This window comes from Nymphaea colorata, chromosome 2, assembly GCF_008831285.2.
Source record: "Nymphaea colorata isolate Beijing-Zhang1983 chromosome 2, ASM883128v2, whole genome shotgun sequence".
NCBI lineage: Eukaryota > Viridiplantae > Streptophyta > Magnoliopsida > Nymphaeales > Nymphaeaceae > Nymphaea > Nymphaea colorata.
The window spans coordinates 14,925,156-14,952,090 of NC_045139.1; the positions used below are offsets into that span (position 1 = coordinate 14,925,156).

At 40.7% G+C, this 26,935-nt stretch overlaps 5 protein-coding genes across 6 annotated transcripts; 4 read left to right on the top strand and 1 right to left on the bottom strand.

Moving 5' to 3' along the window:
- Positions 1-1,365: 1,365 nt before the first annotated feature.
- LOC116248719 (uncharacterized) lies at positions 1,366-4,091 on the top strand. Its single transcript, XM_031621669.1, has 3 exons — positions 1,366-2,754; positions 2,863-3,055; positions 3,183-4,091. The coding sequence occupies exons 1-3, from the start codon at positions 2,347-2,349 to the stop codon at positions 3,791-3,793; spliced, it is 1,212 nt and encodes a 403-aa protein (XP_031477529.1). The 5' UTR covers positions 1,366-2,346; the 3' UTR covers positions 3,794-4,091.
- Positions 4,092-8,061: 3,970 nt separating this feature from the next.
- Positions 8,062-14,681, top strand: LOC116249295 (uncharacterized). Of its 2 annotated transcripts, none has more exons than XM_031622523.2 (9): positions 8,062-8,674; positions 10,206-10,282; positions 11,470-11,698; positions 11,955-12,109; positions 12,221-12,266; positions 12,361-12,455; positions 12,657-12,753; positions 13,852-13,908; positions 14,329-14,681. In XM_031622523.2, the coding sequence occupies exons 1-9, from the start codon at positions 8,567-8,569 to the stop codon at positions 14,518-14,520; spliced, it is 1,056 nt and encodes a 351-aa protein (XP_031478383.1). In that variant the 5' UTR covers positions 8,062-8,566; the 3' UTR covers positions 14,521-14,681. The 2 variants fall into 2 exon arrangements, with proteins under 2 accessions (XP_031478383.1, XP_031478384.1); XM_031622524.2 differs by having other exon boundaries at positions 8,064-8,674; positions 12,364-12,455.
- Positions 14,682-14,804: 123 nt separating this feature from the next.
- On the bottom strand, positions 14,805-17,676 carry LOC116249296 (uncharacterized). Its single transcript, XM_031622525.2, has 4 exons — positions 17,183-17,676; positions 16,955-17,069; positions 16,743-16,813; positions 14,805-15,351 (listed from the first exon to the last, which is right to left on the bottom strand). Exons 2-4 carry the CDS (start codon positions 17,060-17,062, stop codon positions 15,105-15,107), a joined length of 426 nt encoding a protein of 141 aa, XP_031478385.1. The 5' UTR covers positions 17,063-17,069; positions 17,183-17,676; the 3' UTR covers positions 14,805-15,104.
- A 1,270-nt stretch (positions 17,677-18,946) lies between these two features.
- On the top strand, positions 18,947-22,205 carry LOC116247331 (uncharacterized). The gene is made up of 5 exons (XM_031619462.2): positions 18,947-19,284; positions 19,414-19,496; positions 20,456-20,544; positions 20,648-20,745; positions 21,763-22,205. The coding sequence occupies exons 2-5, from the start codon at positions 19,487-19,489 to the stop codon at positions 21,866-21,868; spliced, it is 303 nt and encodes a 100-aa protein (XP_031475322.1). The 5' UTR covers positions 18,947-19,284; positions 19,414-19,486; the 3' UTR covers positions 21,869-22,205.
- Positions 22,206-23,192: 987 nt separating this feature from the next.
- LOC116247329 (CRS2-associated factor 1, chloroplastic) lies at positions 23,193-26,807 on the top strand. Its single transcript, XM_031619459.2, has 5 exons — positions 23,193-24,058; positions 24,438-24,565; positions 24,993-25,218; positions 25,532-25,659; positions 25,744-26,807. The coding sequence occupies exons 1-5, from the start codon at positions 23,233-23,235 to the stop codon at positions 26,647-26,649; spliced, it is 2,214 nt and encodes a 737-aa protein (XP_031475319.1). The 5' UTR covers positions 23,193-23,232; the 3' UTR covers positions 26,650-26,807.
- The last annotated feature ends 128 nt before the right edge of the window (positions 26,808-26,935 follow it).

A 26,935-nucleotide genomic window follows, 5' to 3' on the forward strand; every position in this document is an offset into this window, starting at 1 on the left:
TTTTCCAATAAAGGCTTTGTATGTATGGACCTAATTTCTTTGGATTTCATGCACTTGTCATGTTGGGATTTGGACATAAAGCCCCCGATTTAGCACATGTAACTTGGTTTCTAAGAAATAATCACACTATATCTTGTGTTTACATCTTTTATTGATGTTTTCAAACATACATACTCAAGTACTCATTCATTAAATGAAATTTTGCCATTTCTTGTTTCTTAAGATAATCTGGATTACAATATAATATGAATTCAATCCTGTTTCTCCCCTTTTACCGTCTTCTTTGTTCTTTCATTATCTTCTTTCCTCCAATCGCTTCGTCCTAATCTTGTAGTGCCATCATCCCGTTGGTAGCCAGCCCACTATTTTTTTGGCTTACCTAAACGCCCTCGGGCTCAAATCCAGGTCGCTTTGAGGGGCACGTTGGTCATTTAAGCATTAAAAGGGTCGCTCCGGTCATTTTAAAGAAAAAGCCAAAGGATCTCCTCTTCTCCCGACCATAACCGTGAAAAAGCAAAAGGGCGAAATGTCTTTTCTGCTCGACCAAAGAGCCCTTCCTTCGGCCGAGTATTTACCGAAAGGTTGGACGGCTGGAACCGATGATGCGTGAGGGTGATTTCGTCATAGACTTGAACGGTTCACGAGGCCTCTAGTGATCAAAACGGTCAAAAGCTCGGACTCCGTCCCGCCGACGATTGAGGAAATTTTCCAGTGGCATTTCGTTATTTGTGTCTAGTTTTCGTGGCTAATTAGTAAAGGTCCCCTGGTGCATTTCTCCGATTGCTGGTAGGTGAGGCAAGTGGGGGTACGTGTCCACGCTTATCTCGCGGCACGTATGCGACGCGGCGCGAGATTTCTCGAAACCGCTAGCTTTACTTGTGGCACGTGAGGTAGCTTTGACCGGAGTACCTGATTTACCCTTTATTTTTTTTCCGTCCAACGAAAATGTTCTATCGGACGACTGGTTTGACCCCAAATGCGTGATCGACTTTTGGCACTGAGGGCATTTTAGTCATTTTTCATCACGAAGAAAATCACCTTGTCGTCTTCTGTAAGCTTAAGGACTTTGAAGAGAGGGGACCACCACCGAGGGTCACGAAGGGCAAAATGTGAGGGCTTTTTCGGGGATAAAAGTCAAAAGTGAGGGTCATATTGTAACTTTGGCAACTCTAAATGTCGTCATCCCTCCTGGTGTCGAACGGACAGCGTGTCGTCTAGCGCTCTCCGCCACGTGTTGTGGGCCACGTGGATTTACGCGTCGGATTGAATTATCCTATTCCGGGAGGACACGTCGGAGGGTCAGATCCACGTCACCAGTGGCGGTTCGCTATAAGAGCGAGGCCCCTTCCCCCCCCCTGCACCCAATCGAGGCGTTGGGCGGCGGTGACTCTGTCTTCAGAACTGAAATTTTCCGTCCAGGAAGAAGGGCGAAGATGACGCCGGGGGTCTTGTCACTCGTAGTGCCGGGGGGTCCCTGGTGAGATGGATTTCCGGCTATTCCTGCTGTTTTCCGGCTGCGGCGCGCGCCGTGCCAGAGAGTCCGGCGAGTTTACTCTAGTGTAATGGATGAGGTGACGGAAGGAATTCATGAGAGAGAGAGAGGGAAAGAGCACGGAAATTAAAACTATCAGAGACTTCAGAGTGAGGATCACGCGCTCTGATCGGTTCCTCTAGTTTTCCTCACTTTCTTTTCCCGTCCACTTGCTACCGGTTCTTCGATCGCAGAGATTTTAGGGATTTCGGGCGGAGTATTAATGGTTCTGACAGAGGTTAGGGTTTTCTGGGACTAAGCAGCAGAGAAAGTAGGCGAAGAAGATACACGCTCCTACGTTGCCATTTGTCGTCTCCTTTTCCCGGCCACCGATCTTGACGATCGGGATGTTCGCGGTGGAATTTTTATGATTTCTCAACATAACTGACGGTTCTTTTAAATGTCCGTCAGATTTTGGCCCTTCTCCTTCTCACGTTCCGGAGCTTATCTGTTTGTAATTTTACTTCTAGATGTTATAACCGGCCGATTTCATCATCCGAGGTTCGGGGGCATTTTAGCGGCAATTTTTGGGTACTTCTTTTGTTAATGTTGGCGATTCTTGCGTTTTGTCCTTGTTATGCTCTTTCTTCCTCTTCCTTTCAATCGTCAAGCTGAAAAACTCAAATTTTCTGGGTCGAGATCGAGTTTCTGTTCTTCAAGCGATATCTACAGGGGTTTACGTGCTCCCTTGTCCCGTTCTTCGTCTTCTTGTTCTAGAAAGTTTCTTCGGAATTTCTTCTTGAGTTCTTCATCTTTTGTTCGCCGGGAAGCCGGCGGCTACTAGGTTTGCATCTTTACCTCTCTCAGACGACTCCATGACAGAAGAAAAATGGAGGCCTAGGGTCCTAAGAAAATCGACACCGATGAAGATACAGCCGATCGTCGATTCGGGCTCCCCGAAGCCGATCAAGAACGAAGCTGCCACGACTAAGCCGGCAGCAAAGTCGCGGCTCAAGCGGATGCTCGAACGCCAATTTCCGGGAGTCCTTAGAAACTCCTTGTCGGAGAGAGCCGGCGAGCCCCACGGTGGGAGCGACACTGAGCCCAGCTCCGTCTGCCTGGCAAAGATGGTTCAGAACTTCATGGAGGACAACGACAAGCAGGCGAAGTGCGGGCGCTCCCGATGCAATTGCTTCAACGGCAACGGCAGCGACAGCTCTGACGATGAACAAGACGCCGGAGATTCTACCTTGTTATCCGGCGAAGGCCCGGAACTTCTCAAAGTAAATTACTGAAAACAGATCTTTTCTTTTAAATTGCTGCGGTGTTTTTTTTTTTTTTTCTGTTTAATTGCCATGTATTTTCCTTATTTTCTTTAGCATTTTTTGCAGAGTTTGGTTCAGTGTGCTAGCATGGCGGAGAGAAACCTTCTTGCCGATACGGCGAAGATAGTGGAGTCGAGAAGCAAGAGTTGTAGAAAGAACGTCTCTCTGAGGGAGTTCGTTGAGGAGGGTCTTCTCACGCTCGGCTACGACGCCTCCATCTGCAGATCGAAATGGGAGCAATCCCCCTCGCATCCCGCTGGTAGTCTAGTTCTCCCAAATCTTTCCGTTTCCGTTTCCGTCTCCGTTTCCTTTCTTTCAGTTTAGGGGTTTTGTCCGATTGAATTTTGTCTGATTAAAATTTTGTTTTTTGATCTTTTGTATTGAAGGGGAATACGAATACATCGACGTGATCGTGGCCAAGGCTGAGGGGCCGCCGGAACGGCTCATCGTAGACGTCGATTTCAAGTCGGAATTCGAGATTGCGCGGTCGACGAGCCAGTACCGAGCGGTGCTCCAGTCCCTACCCTCCATCTTCGTGGGAAAGCCTGACCGCCTACAGCAGATCGTCTCCTTGGTCTCTGAGGCCGCCAGGCATTCGTTGAAGAAGAAAGGGCTCCACTTCCCACCCTGGAGAAAACCCGAGTACATGAGCGCCAAGTGGCTCTCTCCTTACAAAAGGACGAAGGCAAGCGCCGACGACGACAAGATGAATGCCTTCGCGGCCACCGCCCCGACCCCCGCCGCTGCAGCGACCCCCACCACTGACCTTTCCCTTATTGCCGTAAAACCATCCGGCCTCTCCACCACGAGTTTCTCTGGCGAGTTCGAGTTGCGTTTCAGCGGCAACGACGGTGAGAGTAAAGCCAGCGACGGCGCCGGCGGTCAGGTGAAGGTGGTGGTGACTGAATGGACACTACCGGCCGTCAAACCGAAGATTGCTCACAAGGAAGGCAAGATCGTCACGGGCTTAGCCTCTGTTCTCCGAGAGAAACCCTAAGCGAACGAGTGCGGCCCCATCCCCCCAAAGAGGGTCCTAACAGACATCAGAAAAGTATTGCCTGTGTCCAATGGCGATAATCCCTCTCTCTTTTTTTGAGTTTCTTTTTAGTTCTTGCGTTGCGTCCTACGATCCCCGTTTTTGAAGGGTATGTATGTAGTTCGATGCATATAGACGAACAGATGAGGAAAAAAAACAGGAAAAAGAAAAAAGGAAAATGGAGGCAGTAATAATTTTTGTTCCTAGTAGAGTTGGCGAATAGTATATCATCAATGAATTTCGATGTTTGATACAATAATTTAGCTTTTGTATGTGGAAAGAGAGAGAGAGGAGCTTCTGTTTTTTTTTTTTTTTTTGGTTAAAGGAGGTTTGTTGCTTAATGTGTCTTCCTCCTTGCTTTTGGTGAGAACTGCAGACGCGTTCTCTCCTTCCCACGGGCGACCTGTTTTGAGAGTTCTTTTCTTCCTGACACCATATAATAGCAAAATAATGATCATCGCTTCTTACTGTTTCGAACTTCAAGCTTCTTTGCTTCAAGCTTTTTCTCTGAAACAAAGCAGAAGCGATTCTCTTTTTCGATCTCATCTCTTCCTTAATTTTTCTATCCCTTTTCCTTTGCGTCGAATCTCTCCTCCTGCCCGTTTCGGTAAATGATTAGGGTCAGTGAGCCGTCTCATTTGAAAAACGTCAAAAATATTCTTAATCATGACAACTTTTATTTTTTATATCTTTCCTGCTTTAAACAGAACCAGAAGTCTGGTTGAGTGGCTTGCGAGAAATTTAAAAAAAAAAAAAAAAAAGGATACAGACTTATCCGTTTCCTCGAGAAGAGGGTTATTTCTGTAAACGGCTTAACTCTCCTTTTCTTTAATAGTTCATTGTTTGGTTCGTACGCATAATAGTGAATAAAAAAAAGGAAAAAAAATCCGCATTGGTTTCGGGAGGGGGGAGGGCGCCGGACTCGTGCTCTCTTGGACGCCGTGCGGGTTGTGGGGAGGAGCTAAACGAAGGTGGCCACTAAAATTGCGTGAGTTCCCCTATCTTCTCTCTCTGGCTTCAGAGAAGTGAATCGGGGCCGATATCAGAATAGTAGTGGATTTGGTTGTTTGAATTTAAAGGCGCTGGTGAGCCAGGTCACTTGGTCTAGGTTTGGGCTTGACTCGGTTTGACTTGATATATTTTATTGACTTTTCACGAATATCACAATTGGTCTCGTATCACATGCATTAAGAAAAAGATCTAGAGAATCAAGTCTTGCAAGATCCAGACCCGCTGCAATCTGGAGGAACAGCTTTCCTTCCCAAAACTGGCAGCCGGTTAGCGTTAGGAAGGCGAACCACATTTCCGTGTTCAAATTTATAAAGGAATGGAATGACGGAGAAGAGCTTCGAGAGTCACACGCAGTCAAGGATGAAATAAATGGTTAGGACCTTTGGCTTTTTCGGTTGTGCCCGAATCTGATTCCGCATAACCCTCAAACTCAAATGACGTGAATTGAAACCGTTTTACATCCTTACGTGCACTCCTAATTCTCTACTTAATTATCCCGGGTCTGATTTTGGATCCAAAGTTTGGATGATGTGGTCGAAGGTCCGGTTATGGCCAGAAAAATTAGTTTGAGGGTACTATATAAAATTACATATTAAATTTGTTAATATAAAAATAATTTTTTTTTAAAGAGCTGCTACCGTGGAGCAGAGCAGACTGAAATTCTTGGTGGGTCAAGATCTTACCTTGCCAACGTCTCTAAAACTGTGGTCAGAAGTTTGGTTGGTCAAATCTGGGGCTTTGAACAATGGAGTGAGAGTTGACCTAGTTGAGTTAAAGTGAACCTCAAGTAAAGGGAAAAAAAAAAAAAGTATAACCTTGGTTTTGGTACATTTTCACATTAACCAATATCATTGGAAAAGAAAAAAGAAAAAGAAAAAGGAAAATACCATGGTTTGAGCTCTTGGTCTGATTCTAGTTGTTTCGCATATATTATATGACTATTTTGAGTTCATATATGCCAATCTCTTTGTTATAATAATTCTTCCCAAGAATCTCACATGTGCTCTGCGCAATTGGTTAGATGGATTTGGCTTAAAACTGCAAGCTAAGTAAAAATAACATTATCCTGAAAAAACAATGATTTTCACAGAAATAGTTCTACAGGTTTTGCCTCACAAACTGTGGATCCAAAATTCAGGAGAAAACCTCCTAAGACTTCTTTCTGATCGGCCTCCCATCGGCAAATGCACTTTTATGTTTCGAATGTTCGTCGGGAAGAGAGTGCTTCATGAGAACTCTGCAAATTTACGGCAGAATTAGTGAAATCCCGCGATTAATGATAAATGAGCTTAGTTTATCGAATCATCAAACATCTTGTGAGCCATGATCACCAATCTTAAAGCAAGGTTTGCAGGAGCAGTAGGATTTAGTGTAAAATAAGTGGGCGTTTAGCACTGGTAGAACTTCTTCTTCTTTGGGACGCAAAGCTCTAGTAAAGAACAAGGTGCACCAAATATCTGGCAGAGCAAGGTGGAGAACAATTTGTTCTCGATTTATCAAATAACAAATGATCAGAAATCCTTATGCCAACCTACTCGAAGTACTGAACTCTTGATTCAATTCAGGCCGTGATTTCAGCCGTCAAGTCAGGTGGCCGGAGCCTTTGATCTTCAATAACGATATTGACTTAAAAAATTCAATAAAAAAAATTAAATTTGGCATTGATTCCTTCTCTCCAGAGTGGTGAACAAAAATTTAAGATATCATCCTGTCATAGTCCTTTCTGAAAACATTTGTAATATAATATCTCGACTTTTTTAAAAAATTTAGAACCACATTTTACTTTCCTCCAAGCAAAGAGAATAATTGTACATAGTTTTAAATAGGGTGCCGTACAGTTCATATTTGGAGGACGATTATCTGCGTGACACTCATTAATATCCGCATACATTTTATTAATGCGGATGTACAGTGCAAAATATGCACAATAAATTTAATTGGAGGTGGTATTCATTTCTATGTTTATCATGTCACGGCTGGTTCTTCACAAGGAGGTTAAGGGGAATATTTTTAATTAAGAGTGAAATATTTAAATTAATTGTGACAATTTGATAATTTCGTTGACATCATGGTCTTTTAAAACATAGTTGAGGGAGGTTAAATATTCATTTCACAAGTTGTAACACGAATCTATATCTACCCAGAATGGCTTATTTTGATCGACCTCTAGAGGATTCAGGCTTGAAACTAATCCGCACAAAGCTGAATTAATCCTGAAATCCACATGGAACCGACAATTCAAGGAAAAACAGATTCGTCAATGGATAATGACAAATAAATTCATATCTAAGTCGCCATGCACTCGACAATTCAAGGAAAAATTGTCTCGAGGAGATTCAGTAGGGCTTTTCATTCCAGGACAATGGCCATCTGAGACATTTTATGCAGGCCACACAAACACAATTGCGCAAGTGCAAAGAGCAAAGGTGGCAGAGGCTCGGTTCAGTGGCGGAGATACATGTGAAATGTAACTACTCAAAAATCCACAACAGACTTGCGCTGGTGATTCAAGTGCCCCTTTTGCTAGAAAATCCTGACTCCACCATTGATTTGATGAGTAATACTATGTTAGTGCCCATAAACCTGCATCGTATTTTTCTATTTTTTGGATATATTCATGAGACAATAACAATGTGTTATTGTTGCCAAACAACCTTAGTTACTATTTCATAAATCACGCAATAGAATTGGGGTAGACCCATATACTACTTGTTAACGTTTTTCATGTATCTACTTTAGTTTTGGAGCATATTCACAAGACAGTCACAGGATATTCCTAATACTAAACGACCCTTAAGTATGTATAATTTATCTTTTTTCAGTGGCTACTCTCAATTACGAGCGTAATTTACCAATGAAAGGCAATAAATCCAAAGAGAAAATAGAAATAGAAGTTGGGGTTCTAAGATTTGGAGGTATATATATATATATATATATATATACACCGTCCATACATACGTTTGACTAGCGTGTGGCAATGGTGGAGAGGGTGTTTGGTTGCTGAACTTTACATTTGACGATGATAAATGATATAGTTGTTCCACGATGCTACGCCACACTATATTGTTGCCAGTGAGTGAGTTTGCTCACCAACTTTAGCGCTCTCCTTCCCCCTCGCAAATCGCTCTCTCTTGGTTTATTTGACTATAGTTTCGCCTGATGGAGGTGATCACTCCTTCATTTATTTATTGTTTTCTAAATTGTGAATCGGATGAGCTAAACCCCCTACGAAAGTTTACCTAAGCCACCAACATCGACCAATCTTCTCCCCAACACATCGTTATTGGTTTGGTTGACACATAGAACAAATCTTTCAACTCACGTGAAAGGACGTTTAGAATTGAGACAGCGTCGGCACTTAAGACAGTCTTGAAGGCGGTGAGGAGTTCAATACTTGAGATGGATCTCTGGGGGTGTCACGAGTCGATAGCCCAGGTGCCTGATTGCGCGCCTTTTATATAAGTTGCGCATTTCGTGCTTTTGACGCTGAGAGGAAGAGGAAGAAGGCGGGAGAAACGAAGAAAAGTGACGCGACCAGAACGACGGAGTAGGAGAAGCAGAAAAAGAAGCGAGGGGGAGGGAGGTGGGGAAGAAGATAGTGAGGAGACAGCGGGAAGAGGGATTAAGAAGGAAAGAGAACGAGAAAGATTCGGAGAAGAAGAAAGAAGAGCCAACAAGAAGGAGGATCATACGAAGTAGAAGAAAGGAAGAGAAGGTGGAGAAATGGAGGCATACAGGCCTCTTCCTTACTTGTATCTTGGGAGTTTATCCGTGTGGATGGTGGTGGGGTTGTTGTGGACTGTCAATACATGGAGGAGACGACATTTCCAGGTTATCATTCCCCCCGACTATTTTGCTTTTGTTATTTGTCGGAGTTACCATTTTCTCTGTTCTTGCGTTATGGAAATTCTTTTAGCGGTAGGATGCTTCTTGTGACGTTCCGTTTTTCTTTTTGTCTTTTCCCTTGTTATGATTAAAGACTATGTTAATTGGGAAGTCCCCGCGTATAATGTTGATTTCTATTGCCTGTTATGACGTGAATCCATAAGAATGCGTGTTTTCAAGTTCTATTTCTTTGAGCTTCAAGTATAGGGAGTTTGGATTTCGTGCGGCAATTCTATGTTATAATTCTATTTTTTCCGGCACCTAGATGGAATGTATTCTTTTTTTAGATCACAGTGAAATGTATACGATAAGGACAGGCACGAGAAATGTCACTAGTAGGTCGTGGGGATATTGGTTTCGACTTTCTCCATGGTTTCGGTCTTCATAATTTTGCTGGTACTCTATGTATTAAGAGAGGTTATGTCAATCTTAGAGTGACTTGATTCTATCCCCGTAACTGTGTAACATCTATTCTTTAGCCAATGGTTGTTGCATCTCCATTATATTTCTTTGGTATTAGCCAGGCTGTACTAAATGTATGAATGTTGCACGTTCTAGTTCGTTGTTTTACTTTTCTCTGGATAGTATCGGTTGAGTTTCTCTTCTTTTTCTCTCCGCCTAATATGTTCCAATACGGATATAGATGTCCTTAATAAAATAAAGCAACTGAATGCCGTTGTCGGAAAAGGATTTTGGGTATCATATCCTTAAATGAGTTACAAACTACTCCTATAAACGGAGTTCATCTAACATCTTTTTCTGATGAGGAGGAACGCTTCAAGGACCAGGCCACTATGCCTTACAAACACACATAATTGGGAAACCCAGTCTGGAGAGTGGCAGTTTGTGTGTGTATCTATCGGTATGAAAGTATACAGTTACTTTTATAGTAAAAAAGTGACTTGCACTTTTAAAGTTGTAAAATTATATTCTTATGCTTCTTTTCTGGTAGCTCTTTGTTCTCATTGGATAACCTGAACACCAAAACTCCTAGCCTACACCTTGCCCATCATCTCAATTTTCACCAGCCAAAGTGCTACAAAGCAGCATTGTAGGTAAATTTCCACCACCAAATGGAGATCAAATCGATCTACATTTTCTTTAGTTTTAACTTTTAATCTTTCTTCCCTCTATTTATTGGAACATCATGTAATTTCTTTTGTGGCTGTGCTATTGGGAGCAAAGGAACTGCACATTCCTGCCCAACGTAATACTTAGCCTTGAATTCTTAATAGTGAGGATACAATCTCTCTAAGTACATGACATGCTTGCGGGCTGTAGCTTTAAACATTCTCATGCTTCTACCATTGTTGTTTTTGTTGGTTGAGCATATGAGATGTTTATGCTAGCACATTTCCAAATAACTCTTTTTTTTACTAATGATGCTTATTTCAGTATTTGCTTTAACAGAAAATGCCATCTATATGTTTCTTGTATTCCTTATACTCTTCATGGTGCTTGTTTGTTTCTAAAACAGAAAAACCATCTGCAGTGGATACTTGCTTGTGTTCCTATGATCAAAGTTTCCCAGATTGGACTCTCCTATTTGTTTTGGTACGTGCTTACCTCCTAATATTATTCGAAATATTTGTTATTTTGTTTTATTTTACATGATTTATTCCTCATTTTGGAAAACAATCATCCTGCCCTAGTCACTGTTTTTTAAACAAAAGCTGGTCCAGTTCATGATTATTTTTGTAGATGTGAACTTGGAGTTGAAGTTCAACTTTTCTGACTGGTTTTTATATAAGAAGGCTTATATCCATATTTGTTTGACAGAATTGTTTGAATTTGAGTAAGGTAATTGCTAATCTGTTTCGTTATTTTTTCTGCCTGTGAAGGCTCTGGTGCTCTTTTCCTAATCCTTTTCCGTTGTCAAACAAGATATGTAAGACTGTTCCAAAGGAGATAATTTTATTTTAATAGATGACTGAACACTGTCCTTCATGGCCTCCCTTTCTAGATTTTCTCCCAATTTTTTGTCATTGTTTTGTTTTTGGACGTTTATGAATGATGTCTTTGTTAGTTGTTTTGATCACTTGAGGGCATTTAACCCCTCCTACTTTCATCTTCTTTGCACCATTCTATCACGTTGAGTTGAATTACAGCCAGTTTTGATCTTTCAGCAAATGGATGAAATGTCAGGGTTTTATACCTCTTTTGATAGTTAAATTGGAATTTGGACTTCCAGTTGAATTCTAACACTTCTATGTGGTTTCCTCAGTCACACTATCAAGACTCGAGATGGTTAGGGGTTAAAGAATTTTAACTGATGAAAAGTGCAATGCTTGCTTGGTGAACAAATTTTGTAGATCTTGGAATTAGCTTCTTATCACTTTTTTGTTTTCCGTAGGATAAATTCTAAACCAGTAATTTGTCATTTCACATGAATCCGAATTGCAAAAGAAAGGGTTGTAATGGATTTAAACCTGCACTGTTTTGGGAAGAATAGATGTGCAACAGTTTCAGTGATAAATGTAGGCAGATAGATGTTGTACAAGAAACTCATCTATTGTCTAATTAATTTGACCAAACAGACAAACACTAAATCCAAACATGGCCCAATCGTTGTGTCATTTCATATGGTGATGACCAGTGATGAATTTTATATTGTGACAAAAACAATCTTTTGTATGCTATATCTCTATTTTAACTTCTTTTGACAGCTTAATTTTCAATGAAGACTTTAAGCTTTTTTTATAGTGAATTGCTGTTAATATCTCCATTATTTTCTGCTTTAGGTATTCATGCTTCAATCTGCAGACTTGTTCTCTATGGGTATCGTTTGGGGTGTTTGTAACTGGAATATGCTTTCGTATGGCTTGCTTTGTCTCATTTCTCCTCATTTCCCATGGTTATTGCATAATGTCTGAGCGGCTTTCAGTAGTTGAATGGCGTCTTACTGCTAGCATTGGATTTTCGTTGTACCTGGCACTTGTTGGTTACAAATCTGAGTTGCCTTACTTCACGGTCAGTACCTGAATATCCCTTATAACACTGTGTGCACTGTCTTCACTATTCATGATCAATGGCTTTACCGCTATTTTTAATTTATCAAAATCTTAGCATTTTCTATTGTTAAAGAATGCTGCTAATTTTTTATGTTTATGGTTCTTTCAGTTGGTTTTCTAGATTTTAGATTTCTGCATTGTAAAATAACAATTTCTGCTACGTGATCAGCAAATTATAGTTACTGATGACCTTGATTGGTTAATCCTTGATGCAGGTCCTGCTGCTGCTTATTTATTTCATGTCCTTTTACCTGATATTCCTCCACATCTCTCAAAACCTTCTAGTGCTACGTCAACAACTAAACTTCTTGCAGTATGAGGACATTGATATCATACATGATGCAGTTCATACAAAATACATGATGTTCACGTATGCCGTGTGCATTTTGTACTCTTAAATATTTGTAGGTAGAATTTGCATGTGAAATTTTGTTGGCCTCAAACTTAAGTTGTTCTTGTTTTCCCCCTGCTGTAATTTCAGGAAGTTTCGGCGTGCAATGCTAACAATAGTTGTTGCAGAAATTATGGTATGATTTTGTTAGTCTTTTCTGCAAGGTTATTCTCTAGATGCCAAGGAACTACTACAATTTTCATATTCGGTACTGAAAGCCGTGTAATCAGCAGATATATATTGATGCACATTGGATAGAAAATAGTTTTTGGCTCCACCTGCTAATTCGAGAGATGGCATTCTTTTGTATACTTTTCTATATTGGGTATGTTTTCCAAGTCATTTCCTTCAGGCTTTGTTTAATGTCAAATTTCTTTAAGTGAAGGCTGTGAAGCATATTAAGTATTTTATTAGTTCTTTTATTTTTCTCGGTGTAAATAGTTAAATTCGAGTGGCATACCTTGTGATATGATTCAATGTGTAGTTTCAATGTAAATCGGGTACCTATTCTATTTGGAACTTCCAGATGGACCTTTAGGTCACAGGAGGTGCCACTACAATTCACCATTATGCCTCTGCTGAAGTTTGAGACAGAAAGGACTCTACCCCCCATCTATAGACTTGTATGTACCTCTTCCTTGCTTGTGCTTCTTTTTAATATTATGTTGTTTTTGTGTATATTGAACTTTTAACAGGCCAACTATAAAACTGAAAAGCCAAATGTATATGAAGTCCCTTGTTGCAGGTTGCACATTTTTTCCCTAATAATAATCTATAATTGGTACTGTATCTGAACGCTTTACGCTGTTTCTTTAAGTGGCATTCGATAGGTATGGAAAAGATTTACTAGGTGTACCGCCTGTTTGTACATCCTGACACTAAATACGCATGAAAATTTTCAGAAAAATTTCACGTGTTACAGTCCAAAGGCCAAAATTTTGAGAAGAGAAAGTTGGCCCTTGGGGTTTGTGAGCTTTTCTTTTAATTCCATTTAACCTGCCGTATGAGGAAAAATATTAGGCAGAAATTTATTTCAGGTTAGTAGGCTACCAAATCCCCCATTAATGTGTCTTGGATGGTGCCATTGGGACTTGGCACAATAGAAATGGCTAGATGCTTACACTATTCAGAGATGGGATAATAAAACAGCATTCAATCATCTGACCTTGCACTATTTTGCATCATGGAAGTCATTGTATCATCCATCCCTTTGCGAACAATATGGCAATAGCTGCTGAGACTATGAAAGGAATGAACGAGTAGCTGAATTATGGAAGACAAACCTAGAACTATTTAGGCTGAGTTTGGGAGAATGAAGATGCCCCAAAGTGAGAGAACAACTCATTTGCGACTTTGTAGGTTCTATGCTGCTATGTTTGGTAGAGTTGAATACTTTCTCTACCTAATGTTATCAAAAGCATAAAAATAGTCACAGTAAACAGAAAATTGAAGGAATTCTGCCTAAGATGGTTTGTGGATTATCCTAAAAGAGGTAAAACAACTATCGGAGATTCAGAATAAGTGACTTTATACTGGCTCTTAAGGGAATATAAGACATGCATCGCATGTCTGATTTTCTGCCTTTTGCTTTATCGAGGATTGCACTGCCCCTAGATTGATTGTGACACATGGCACTGAGAATGTCATTTAACTGACGCTGAAATATGCTGACAAAGGTTGAGCTTTTAGTTTCTTAGACATGAATGTTTCTGGTTTTTCAGGAATTGAATCCAGCAGAGTTTAATAACTTGGATCTCCATGAATGGCATATTGGAGTGGTAAGCTGTGTAAAATGTTTCTTATTCCATGTTAGCGAGTGCTTTCGTACAATGAACTTCTCGTTTCGTATGAACACACCCAACATGCTTCTAAGGAGCTGTTTGGCAGCAGGGGCACTCTGTGAGTGTCTCATGAATATGTCCCAAAGATTGAGCAAGTTCGTAAAATACTAGAACTAGTGTTCTATGAATCTATCCCAATCTTTGGGACAGATTCATGGGACATTCAGAGAGTATCCCTGCTACCAAACGACCTCTAAAGGAGGTTCGTGAAGGCATTGGTATTAAGTTGAAGGTCTGCTCATTTATATGCTATTACCATTTTTAATTACTCTTTGACCAATATTTAACTTCTGTATACTCCCAGTAATTTGCATTGCATTGCATGCTTGAACTCTGATGCTTGACACATTGATGCAGCCGACTGGATCTTCTGCAAAATATGGTGGAAACCCTCCAAACCAGTCGTTTGTTATAGTGCAGCATCCACATGCATCACACCAGTGCAGTTCCTTGACAACCAACCGAGATAACCAGATTTCTACTTGTTTCAATCAAGACACTGCGTTCATAGATGAAAAAGCAAAGAACAATTTCTCCAGAACTGCATGATAGTGTTACAAATTTTTGTTCCATGTACATTGATTCTGTTTTGCACAAAGAGCAATTTCGGCAGTTCAATTTGTGTAATGTAATGCTATTATTTAATCTAATGAGAAATATTTGTGCAATAAAGTATTGCTGAATTTGTTCAAAAGAAATATATGCTTTTTGATTGCCCTCTGAGCTGCTGATACTGGCCTCAAACGGAGCTACACTCTATTTGCTGAAAAACCACAATCTACAGGGAAGTTACACATTTGTGGTGGAGTGAGAATCTGATGCCATTATTTTGCAATTGTGAAGCGTGAGGTCAAGTTTGTCCAAGTTGGATTTCATTGCGAACATTAATTTTCACTTTTTGTCGCGTGCGGAATAGTGCCTAATAGTGCCCATCGAACTGAGACTTTGTGCCTTTTTATGTAACAAAATATCTTTTTTTCCTGTCAAAATACTTCGAAATAATGTTAGCTCAGTGATTAGTTTTCATCGATGCAAAATTTACCTGATGGGAAAAGTTTCCTCCGACATCTTTAACGTTTAAACGCTCTTGAATGTCTTCTCCTCAAATGGTGCGGCACTAGCTCAAAGCATTCTCACTTTTGTTTTGCTTTGCTGGGCTTCATTATGAGGTCGTCGTCATCACTATCTTCATACTCCAAGCTTCTTTTCTTGGTCCTCTGATCATTTTTTGCATTCGAAGATTTTCTAGAGCTTTCTGAGGTTTCCTTGGATATTTCTGCTTTGATTGGAGTTCCCATTCTCTGATGTTTCTGCCTTTTCTGCTTCTTCTCATATGCTTTTTTTGCTCTTTCAGGTGACATCATCCCATGTTCCATCAGCCTGCAAACATGAAATGGTTTCACTGCATAAGAAATGATTCAGTGATACATGCAAATAACGTCAGCACGTTGTTCCTCTTATAATGAGAAATGCAAATATATTGGAGGAATTGACAAAACAATAATACTCCTGTGTCCTAAATATTTTCTTTTTCCATGTTCTGGAACCACAGGGACATATCTAACTGCAACTAAGCGTGGGTTAGGATAGGTGGTAAGAAAATTCTTCAGGAGATATGAATTGAATTATCAACTACAGAACCATAGGTTCTAGAGTGAAACATTCATGGAATATGAAAGGTTAGAAGCACATAAATGCTGCTTGCCTCAAAATGAAAAGACATTCATGGAAGAAAAGTATTTCCTGTACCACATCTTTAAATATTGTATAGACAAAGGCATCACTTATTTTGACAATGAAAATAATCAAATTTATCATGGCTGTCGAATTTTAGGCCATGATACTTGGAAATTTTCTCCACATACTCAAACAATATAGGGTTCGTTTTCTCATTGGCCGAGGCGGAGAAAGTCATTTGCAGGTAATTCTGACAAGATCCTCTTGGCATACTTGTTCATATTGGCATGAATACGAGAGCAAGGAATAAGACGAAAACAGTCCACAAGTCAATGAGTACTTGGATACATCCAAAGAATGAAACTGAATTTTTAACAAATCAGAAGGTCATCCCTTTTTTGGGCAGAACGACTACGGTTTGAAATTAGTAGTGGCATTCAAACTTCAATAAATAAGATTAGAGCGTGGTTGAGAACAAGAGATCTACTCTTCTCTACCCCTTCTTCTAGGGGAGATACGTTACATAGCTTTTGGGAGACTCATCTGAAGGTTAATATAAGACCAAAATTCTTTCATATAATATGAAGATGTGATAGTGAATTCATCTGACTGGAAAAGAAATCCAACCATGTCCCTACTTTCTCAAAGATATGAAATGTGGCAACTCGCTTGTTTTTTTTTTTTCATGAATCTCCAGTACATGCCATTTTCTCAAATACGAATGCAGCAATCGATGAAAGTCTTTGGTAACTTCTAGAATTTTATCATCAATTTCTAATCGATCGATGCATGGTTCCCATACGTATGAGTAAAGTGAAACATGCACAACCTATGGAAACCTATTTTCATCTGTAATACATGGCTAAAAGCCTGTTCTTGAAGTTTTAATGCGTTTAGATTGTCTTCCAAGACCTTAATCTCAAAAGCATGCTGTCCTAGGCCAGCAACAGATCAAACAAATTCCTAGCTTCTTATAGATTGTCCTTAATATTTTCCAATTGAAAATGGCTAGTTTTTATACTGAGAAAACTAGGAATGTCAATAGATGATAAAATATTGTAACCAAGCAGTAACTAAAGGAAAATAAGTCGCACCAAAATTCTGCCATTTCACTCTCCGGTTTCTGCTTCGACAGCGATTCATAGAAGATCCTCAATGGCTCCCTCTGCTCAAATATGGAGAAACATCAATTAGTCAATGATAAAATTAGTCTGCCTTTACCATGAGTCAGATATGAAGGGAAGAACACAAAAAGGGAAAGAGAAAAAGATCTTAATAAACAAAAAAAGAATGAACTATCTGAGACCTCTTCCGGTACAGCATATTTCTGCCCAGGTAAACTGTACACCTTCTTCTCTGCCTTCACCTTCACAGTTCTCACAAGATTAGCAGCTGTTGAAGAACTCCCTGACATTTCGCGTCTACCTCGAAAGAGAGCGAATCATCAAAATCCAGATCTCAAAACTCCAATATACACCAAAACAAATCAACAAGAAGAAAAAAACACAGAGAGAGGGGGAAAAGGAAAACCAACCAACGAGTCTTTCCTTCCTCTGCAGTGGAGACTACTGATGACCACAATCTCCTCTGCTCCGTCCACCTTGGTTGACGGACTCAATATGGCAGGGACCTCTGCATTGGACTATGCATCAGCAACCAATATCGACCTGTCTCCTAGCTTATTACAGTGCTCTTGAAACAATCTCCTCTAAGCATACGTGTCACGACAGACCATCGGCATACACTAAAATCTATTCGCTCTCCTTTCTCTTTTTCTCCATCGCTCCTCATCCTTGGGAACTTCTTATCTTTTCTTTCCGTTCATTTGGTTGAAGATAAACGTACGCAGGCGTCGGTTTCTGCGTTTCTGTAACAACTTATGTTGTGTGGAGACGTAAGGGGATGCGTTTCTTCTGAATTTACGTGAAGGCGTTCGTTCTCCTATCACCTGCCTCCTTCCTTCACGGGCATGATGGCACGTTCCACCATCTTTTGTCTGCTCCCCCTGAATATTTCGACCATATCGAGGGAGAGGTAGATCTTGGCAGCCCTTCTGATCCACGGTCCACGGATAATTACTTAGCTTCTTATCTCACTCTAATTTAATACGATCAGCGTTTTGCAGTTTCTAGCCGAGATTAAATCCAAACTTGCCAAGTTGTTTTTAAGCAAATGTGACCGCAGAGGCGTGGCCTGCTTCCCGCAATCCATTCATTGGAACTGCAGAGATGTGATTTATACGGCTGATTTGATAAGAATAAACTTCTTAGAATTGTTTCTTGATGTAGCTGTCGTAAACATCAAGGGGCGTTTGATTGTTCATCGTCTAAGATCCAGACCTTTCCTCTCTTGTCTTAGATCAGACATTTTCTCAATACAGAAAGTTAAAATAAAGATTTCAAATGTAGACCTTAAGTTTGACCTAAAATCCTTAGTTCAATGATCAATAATAAATTTTACCTTGGATTTTTTGCTTCATCAAGAAAAATATACCACATGAAACCTACATCAAATCAGCATATCTCACATTTGAAGTAATCAAAACCCCCAAATGTTTCTGTCATGGTTTACAAATGACAATATCAAATTTGAAGGTTTTCATTTGGCCGAATATTTTTGTGATATAGTATATATGTCAAATCAGGCAACCAAAACATGAGATAGTTAGCGTTGCCATTCTCTTTTTATTATTCTTTTTATTAGTTCTTTTGTTTTAAGGTTTATTGAAAAAGTTAAGTTAAACAAATCCTTAACTAAATTATATCTCAGGATGCATAGCATAGCTTATCGAGCTCCTGTAAAGTAAAGAGGCAGGTCTCTAATTTAAGTGGAAGAAACAAAGGAGCCTTGAGGCCTCTTTTCCGATAAGTTGTTAACTTCTGGCTCACCAAAAAATTATGCGAAGATATTATAACTACTTATTAGGATCCGAACAGGTTAGGTCCCATTTGTTCCGTCACATATTCCGAAATGCACTAATCCGCGTTGACCACCTGTACCGACTTCGAATCCAATAAACTTGGTTTCAAACGCAGATCATGCAACAAAATTAGATATCCCAACTACCGGTCCCTTCCATGATAATAACCCAGTTTAGTTATCCGATTTGATTTAGGATTTTCTTAACTGGATATACGAGATATCCAAACTGGATAGATTTGAATGTTGGGGCTTGATGCCATTAAATTTCTCAGTTTGTCCCATAAACCGATACTCTGTGTGGTCAGACGTGGTAATTGCTATCTCCAACCCTCTTGATTCATTTGCATTTCCAAAGTCCGATTCAAGATGAGAACAATTAATATTGAGTCGCTTCCGAATCTATATCCTATTCTAGAGTTCCTTTCAGACACAAACGAGATGATTGGGGACACAAGCGAGGGCGAGGCTCTTAAATCAAATAATGAATATTTTGAACAGGATCCGTTATTCGATCCGGTTGCATCAATCGGAAACTTAGCATTCCCGGTTTGCGTCGGCGGGGATCAATCCGTTCGTTCCCGACCCTTCCGTCTAATTGGACGGAGATAGTTACCGCCTTCATTTGAAACAGAATCCTCTCTGTTCAGAGAGAAAGAGAGAAAGGGAGGGAAAGTTGATCGTCGGGGAAGCAGAAAAGGCGGCCGCGGTTGTTGGGTGAGAGTTTGCCTCTATGTCCATAAGTTGTTCGATGAAATTTCTTACAGAATAGGGACGCTTAGTGTGACTGCTTTTGTGTCTGTCTGTGTTTCGTTAATCTTACGTCTGAGATCCTTTGGCCTGCAGAAGCGAACAGCGATGCATTGATTTCTCTCTCAACGGAATGCCTTTGGACTAGGGTTCTAGAAAAAAGTTGAGAATGAATGCAGGTGAGATATTTCAGGTCTTCAGCAGCGTCTTAACATGGTGATGCAATAACACTAAAAGTATTTCATAAACCTGATGTCGTGGATCTCCTGTCAATGGCCCAATTCAGTCCGTTATCCTTTTCTACTCTCTCGCTTGTACTTCATTTGTTTTCTCGCATCTGCGATATTTGGTCTTTGTACGCTGGCGTGAACTCTCTCTTGGAATTATATCTAATATTCGATGTTCTAAAGAATAAAACCGTTTTGTCCTCTTGTTTCTTTTATTGCTGTAGTTGCAGCAAGTTCGTATCTGGCCCATGATTTACTGTTTCTGCTATTATTTCTTTCATCTTTAAATTCTACCATCTGCCAACATTCTGAAAGTGGGACTGTTTGTGTTAAGAATTCCGATGAATTTTTATCGTGTTTTGCTTGTGCCATCTATATAAGATATTAAGTGGACGCAATTTCGTGAGGCTCGATTAGATTGACATATGTGACTTGCTTTATAAGTTTATATGATTTTATTATATGTAGTTTTGGCTGACATGATCTTCCGTTAGAGAAAGTACCTTAGTGGATTTGATGCAATTCTATATTTGAAACAAGAAATGTACAGTTTTCTGTGGGCCTGTGAATCTTGTCTAATAGTGCCCTTTTCTTTTTTCCTATTATTTCCTATTTTTGAAGCACTTTGCTCTTTCATCTCAGATGCAATGACGTTATTAACTTTCATCTGGCCTTTTGTCTTTCGATTTCTTACAAGCTACAACAAGCTAATTTTGTGCCCTTTTCTTATGTTGATGTAAATCTGAGTGTTTCATCAATCTCAAGTAATATGAACGTCTACTCTGCTTAGCATCTCATTTCTCAGGTGCACAGGCAAATGTCGGTGAATGATATAGAGGACTTGCAAAATTAAGCACTCTTTCATAATAAAGTTCGTCCCTGTTTTTACCGAGTACTGTTTGTGTCGACAGGTGGAGCATTTGGTGGTAACAGGGGGCTGAAACCCGTGCCTCCAGAGAAAGGTGTATTTCCCTTGGATCACCTGCATGAATGTGATGTGGTAATATTCGTCTTAAATTGTCTCCCATGTCCATGTAAGTTACACATTAGTTCATTATGAAACGTTGCGACCCTTTTTTTCCCCTCTTTTTTTCTTCTTGCAGGAGAAGAAGCAGTACATAGATTGTCTCAAAACCTATAAATACCAATCTGAAAAATGTCGACATCTTTCCAAGAAGTATCTTGAATGCCGTATGGAGAGGTAGATAAATTTCAGTTTAAGCAATTCAACATGTACTTGCTTGTTACCAGATCTTTTGTGTGCTAATATTTGGCAATTTGATTCTTGCTGTCCATCTTTTTAATCATCATGGAAAGACCATTTTGCTAGAATGTTAAACATTTTTGGTTATAGAATATTAATACTGATCCATATTTGCTCTATTTCCATACCTAATAGAAAGCCTAGAGGAGATGATGTTGGCATGGGTTGTTTTAAAACCTCTCTTCTTCATTGCTTGTGTCTCGAGTGCTGAACTGAGCTACTTGGTACAGTGAAAATTGAATTGTCATGCAGGCGAAAGATTGGAAAAGCCCGGATTGCTTTGCATTTTCTTTCTTTTGGCCCTTTCCGGCGTCCTCTTATAGTGTTATGCATATAAATAAAAGGATATAAAAAACATCGGTACATCAGTACCAAGGTTTTCAGTAAATGGTTTCATATCCATTTCTTTTATATGCATGAGAACATCAGTACCAGGGTTTTCCAAATCTGAAATTTAGGTGTTTTTCTAAACTTGGCTGATCATGTGTTGCTCATGTCAGTCCATGTGGTTCCGGTTTGTCATATATGCTAGAAAGATAACAGTTCATGTCATTTACGAACTTAATTCGATCTTCTAATACCACAAAATCTTCTTGTGAATTGTGTACTAGGCTAATTACATTTCTCAAATTAGGGCACTGTGCTTACAAGTAATCCAGTCTGCCATACTTGAATTGCAATGCACAAGCTCCATCATAGCAGTTCATGCGAAAACATACAGGCGGCTATTCCTTATGTTTTTAACGTAGCAGCTTCAGTGTTCATTTCTAGTAGTGGCAGTGCCTTCTAGCTGCACATTTGGACATCCAAATTATATCCAGCGTGTTACTGTTTTCAGCTTGCAAAGAATGTTCAGGATTAATTGACGTTGATATATGATACGCATCATTTGAAAATAGGATGCTATGTGAATAATGGTTGGTTTCTTGCACTGCTGTGGCAACTGTGTTTCAGGAACTTGATGGCCAAACAGGACATAACAGAACTCGGGTTTGGGAACGAAACAAATATTGAAGCGTCTGAAGTGAGCCAGAGAAAAGCAGAAGACAAGAAGCCATAGGTGAAAAACAACCAAATTTGTCTTTGTTTGGAGATGGAACCAAAATAAGTTTACGAGCTGGTGTGGGATTTAAATGGTTACAAATACTGAATCCTTACATTTATTTAATTCTTTGATCCGATCTAACTGTGTCAGCATTTGTAGACTATTTATAGTTTGTATGGCCAGGTATTGCTGGTAATAAGGCTGACAGAACTTCTTTTTTTGTAACATGAATTTCGGAGAATATGTTTTGGAACTACCACGGGTTTATTAAACCGTGTCTACGAGAGTTTGTAATTGGCAGAGTTTCGAACCAGAAAAACAGAGATTCTTTTTGTGTTCTGCCATGTCAAAACTTGATTGCTTTTGATTATTTGTCTCTGATCCACCAGATTCAAGAGAATCATAGTCATCCGAACGGTCCGAAACGATTTCATGGTCTGAAGTAGTTGAATCTGAAACTTGTGTGCGCTTAGCAGATCTATTTGTGCCTGACCATGCAATTTGTGGACTGCTTTTTTATTCTATAGTTTTCGAAATAGTAGTCATAAAAAAAGAAGAATCTTTTGACGAGAAGGAATACGTATGTCACATCCAACGTAAAGAACTTTTCAAAATCCAAAGCTATAATCGCAATATTGTCATAATTTCTACGATCATATTAACGTCGTGATGATCTCAAAACGTTGGTAGTTTCCATGAGTGCTCTCCGGTATCTTGTTCAATAATTCGGCCACCACACAGGTGGTGAACAGGTGACAAGGAAACAATGTCAAGAACGAGGCCCTCTCGCGCGTTTTGCATCGGCAAGAAGAGAAAAGAAAGACAAACAAGAACACAAGGATTTATGCGGTTCAGAAAGATAAACGAGTCTTCCCACATCCACCTCCACACATACACAAGGATTCTTTATGTTCAACTAATTTTTTCATCTCGAAGGTTTCTCATCATCAATAAAATCAGAAAAAGGCTTATTCATTTGAATCTGAGTAAAGAAGACCATTTGGTGTCCATAATCTGTTCCGATTTTCGGGTCCCAACTAGTGTTTGGCATGTTTTGAAGGGTTAAAGAAGCTTTTACAAGATCCGATCCAGATAATCTTTCTACCCTGTTTGTGTAGTTTTCACGTATAATTTTGCTTGGATCGTGGTAACAAAATGGAGGTGGCTTCATCTTCATAGAGCATATTCATTACTTTACTACCTGGTCCAGAGTCCAAGGTCTGGTGTCTTTGGATCAGAAAACATCGGGTCCAGTCGAAGAAAGGGTGATTCGCGCAGAACCGAGTCTTGGACGTCTCGTTAGTGGGCGAGCGAGGAAACGGATAAAAACGCTCGGTTACCATGTTGACACTGCCCCCGTCGCCGGAAAAACACGAAGTATGGCCCTCGAGGCTGCCATATCCGTCGGAGGATTCCCTTCGGCGTCGCCGCGCCTTCTTCCCTCTCCGGCCGCTCCTCGTCAATCCGGCGTCAAGGTTGGGTTCTCGCGGTGGAACAATGCCAACGCCGAGCCCTACGTCCTCCGCCACCGCTCTCAGCAGGCCATCGAGGAGGAGCGCCGCCTTGCCAAGAAAGACGAGCTGGCAGCGAAGATCGTTGCCGACGTTTCCGAGGCTGGAACCGACCCCGCCGCATCCGGTAGCCGTCCTCTCTTCCGCTCAGCTGGAACCCCCTCCTCCCCTTCCCGCCCTTCCATTCCCGGAAAGAAATCCAAGTACTCCAAAGGCCCCAACTCTAAATCCCATCCCGCCTTCCGACGGATGCGGCCGCCTCGTGTCCCCAGGGCCCCCGACGAAGCGGAGGCGGATGTGGGCGTCTCGGTTAAAGAAGGCGGTGTTTCCTACCGGCTTCCCGACGCCCCCTTCGAGTTCCAGTACAGTTACACAGAGGCTCCCAAAGTGAAGCCTCTGGCCCTCCGCGAGCCGCTTTTCGTGCCGTTCGGGCCTACAACGATGCCGCGGCCGTGGACCGGGAGGGCGCCGATGCCGCCTAGCAAGAAGAAGCTACCTGAATTCGACTCGTTCAAGCTGCCGCCACCTCACAAAAAGGGGGTGAAGCCGGTACAAGCACCCGGACCTTTCCTGCCGGGGACAGGGCCTATGTACGTTCAATCTAGAGAGGAGATCCTTGGGGAGCAATTAACGCATGATGAGATCAAGTTGCTAGTTCAGGGTTGTCTTAAGGCGAGGAGGCAACTCCATATTGGTGGGCGTTTATTTCTGCTGATTTCCTTAATCTCTTCTTCTCAAAAGCAAGGAAAAGAAGGCTCCGGAATGTCTTTTTCTCCTTTTCATTTTGATGGTCATGAATGTGTTCTTGTTGATTCTCCAAAGCTTACGTGGTTGACACCATTGAGAGAGATTTTGTTCTAATCTTTCTTTACATTAGTTTCTCCTGTTGATAGTATTACACTGATGAAATGGATGCATGGCAATCCTTTGTTGTGTGATTGTTTACTTTTGCTTTTTGACTAAGACTGTGTTGGATTGCTTGGTTTTGTTTTGATAGAGTAACTTGTTTTGAGTTCCAAGTGAATTTTTCTTTTTCACTAAAGTCTAGTACATTGGATGGGTTTTAATGATAGGCAGGGATGGATTGACTCACAACATGCTGGAAAACATCCATGCTCATTGGAAACGTCGAAGAGTCTGCAAGATAAAATGCTTAGGGGTGTGTACAGTTGATATGGACAATGTCCGTCAGCAGCTAGAGGTAAGCTACCCTACTTTATACTGTCTGTTCCGTTATAGACTGGAATTATGTTCGACCGCCTCCGAGGGTTTTTGTTAGATACTATTTGCAAAAACTTCCCATGCATCAATATGGTTGGCTTCTAGGTGCAATTCTAATCAGCTGCCTTGATAGCAGAACACACCCATAAATGGTTTTCTCATGTTAAAAAACTGTTGAAAAGCTGTAGTTTAGAAACCATTTTTAATAGGGAGGTATATGCTGCAACGAGCTATAACAACCTTCACAAAATGGTCCTTAACTAAACCATCCTGATCCCAAACAAGGACGTTTTCTTGTGCAACTCTTTTTCCATTGTAATATAAGAGGAAGTTCACTGTAACAGTTATCCTTTCCAATTTTTTCTTATTGTTTTTTGTCCTCTCATATACTACTCTGCTTTCTGCAGGAGAAAACAGGTGGTAAAGTAATCTACAGTAGAGGAGGAGTTGTATTTCTGTTTCGTGGCAGGAACTATAATTATAGGACGCGCCCTAGGTTTCCTTTGATGCTTTGGAAGCCTGTAACGCCAGTATATCCAAAGCTAATTCCACGTGTTCCTGAAGGGTTGACATTGGAAGAGGTGACAGATATGCGGAAGAGGGGACGCACTGTGCCTCCTATATCCAAGCTAGGTATGAACTTCCACATTCAACTTCCGATGCATTTTACTTCCATCGGTCTGTTATGTACCTTGTCATTTATGTGTGTTTAGTTGTGTACTTCTGTAAAATTTGAGAATTCTGTCTTCCCTTGACGAACATCGATAGTGGGGTTGATCAGATTTACTCGTGCAATAAGCATGTAGTCTTTTTCAGCTGAATTGGTTCTGTAGAGTTGTTGCTTCATTTAAGCATGAACTGGTGCATTGAGGAGAGCTAGTGTTTCTGATTAGGATTATTGATGCATTGACTGTTGACGACTCTATTAACCAGGGTTCTTTGGCAGCTAAAAATGGATTTTATGGGAACCTTGTGAAGCTTGTGAGAGAAGCATTTGAAGTGTGTGAGTTGGTGCGCATAAACTGTGAGGGAATGAACGCAAGTGACTACAAGAAAATCGGTGGAAAGCTAAAGGTTTAGTTACTTTTTGCTGCACTTGTGTTCATTTCGAGTCTCGTTGTCAAAACTTAGTCTGAAATTCCAAACTGTGACGTGCAGGATCTTGTTCCTTGTGTGCTAATCTCATTCGAAAATGAGCACATTCTAATGTGGAGAGGAAAGGATTGGAAATCATCTTTACCAAAACTAGAGACAAGTACTAAAGAAGTTACAGAGAGTCTAGGTGACAACTTGGCTGGTCAACTTGAACATGCATCGCTTTCTGAACATTCATCATCTCAGTTGAGCACAATCGAGTACTCAAATACGGTTACAGTTGCAGGCACCATTGGTTTGGTTGGTGTTGGAAATAACTCTTTGTCTGATGATCTGGAAGAAAATAATATAGGAGAAAAACAAATTTCAGAAGAAAACGGTGAGCCATTTATAGCAACTGAACTAAAAAGTGCTTCAACTGGACTGGAGGAGTCCGTGGCTGCCTCAGACAGCTTGGTGAGCGCCGATGGATCGATACCCACGTCAGAGAACCTCATCAGCAGCAATGGTTCAATACCAAGTGCTATCGACAGTGATGCTGATGCCAGCGACAATGAGTCATCAGCATCCCATTCAGGCAGCCTGATTACTGAAGGTGCTGAGGTTAAAGTGGATGCTGCTAGCCGACGAGTTGTGGAAAGATTTTTGCAACTGCGCCAGCAGGCGTTAGAGAGTGGAGTGGCCTTGGTATTTGACGATGCGCCGGTGGATGCTAATACCGTTTATGAGAGATCTGTCAATCTAGCTAAGACTGCTCCTCCGGGCCCTGCTTTTAAGATGGGGCAGAAGAAGCCGGTTCAGAAGGACGAGAAGCCGGGGAAGGAAGAGTTAGATCTGGATGTTCTGCAAATTCGTGACAAGAACAGTAGAAGAAGCTCTTCAGCCAAAAAGAAGAAGAAAGAACTGTCGACAAGTACAGTCCGGGGCAGGAGCTTGGGAGTAGATGAGCTTGCAAAATTATTGGCTTAGTAAATGTGAATTGAATCCTTCACGAAATTCCGGTTTCATTTTGTAAAGATACATTTTGCCACTGCGAACTCTCACAATAAGTTAGCCCCGAAACATGTGGCTACCGCCTGTAAAGTGTTTTTCGGGTAAAATTGCAAAGGTCGCCCTCCATACCGCTATTACGATGGCCGGCATTTATCGATTCAAACTATCTAGGTTGTAATATGAGTCGCTTATCGGTTATCACCGATATTCATTTACATCTCAAAATTTCTATGATAACTTTCAAGAGAAAATATGGGTTTGC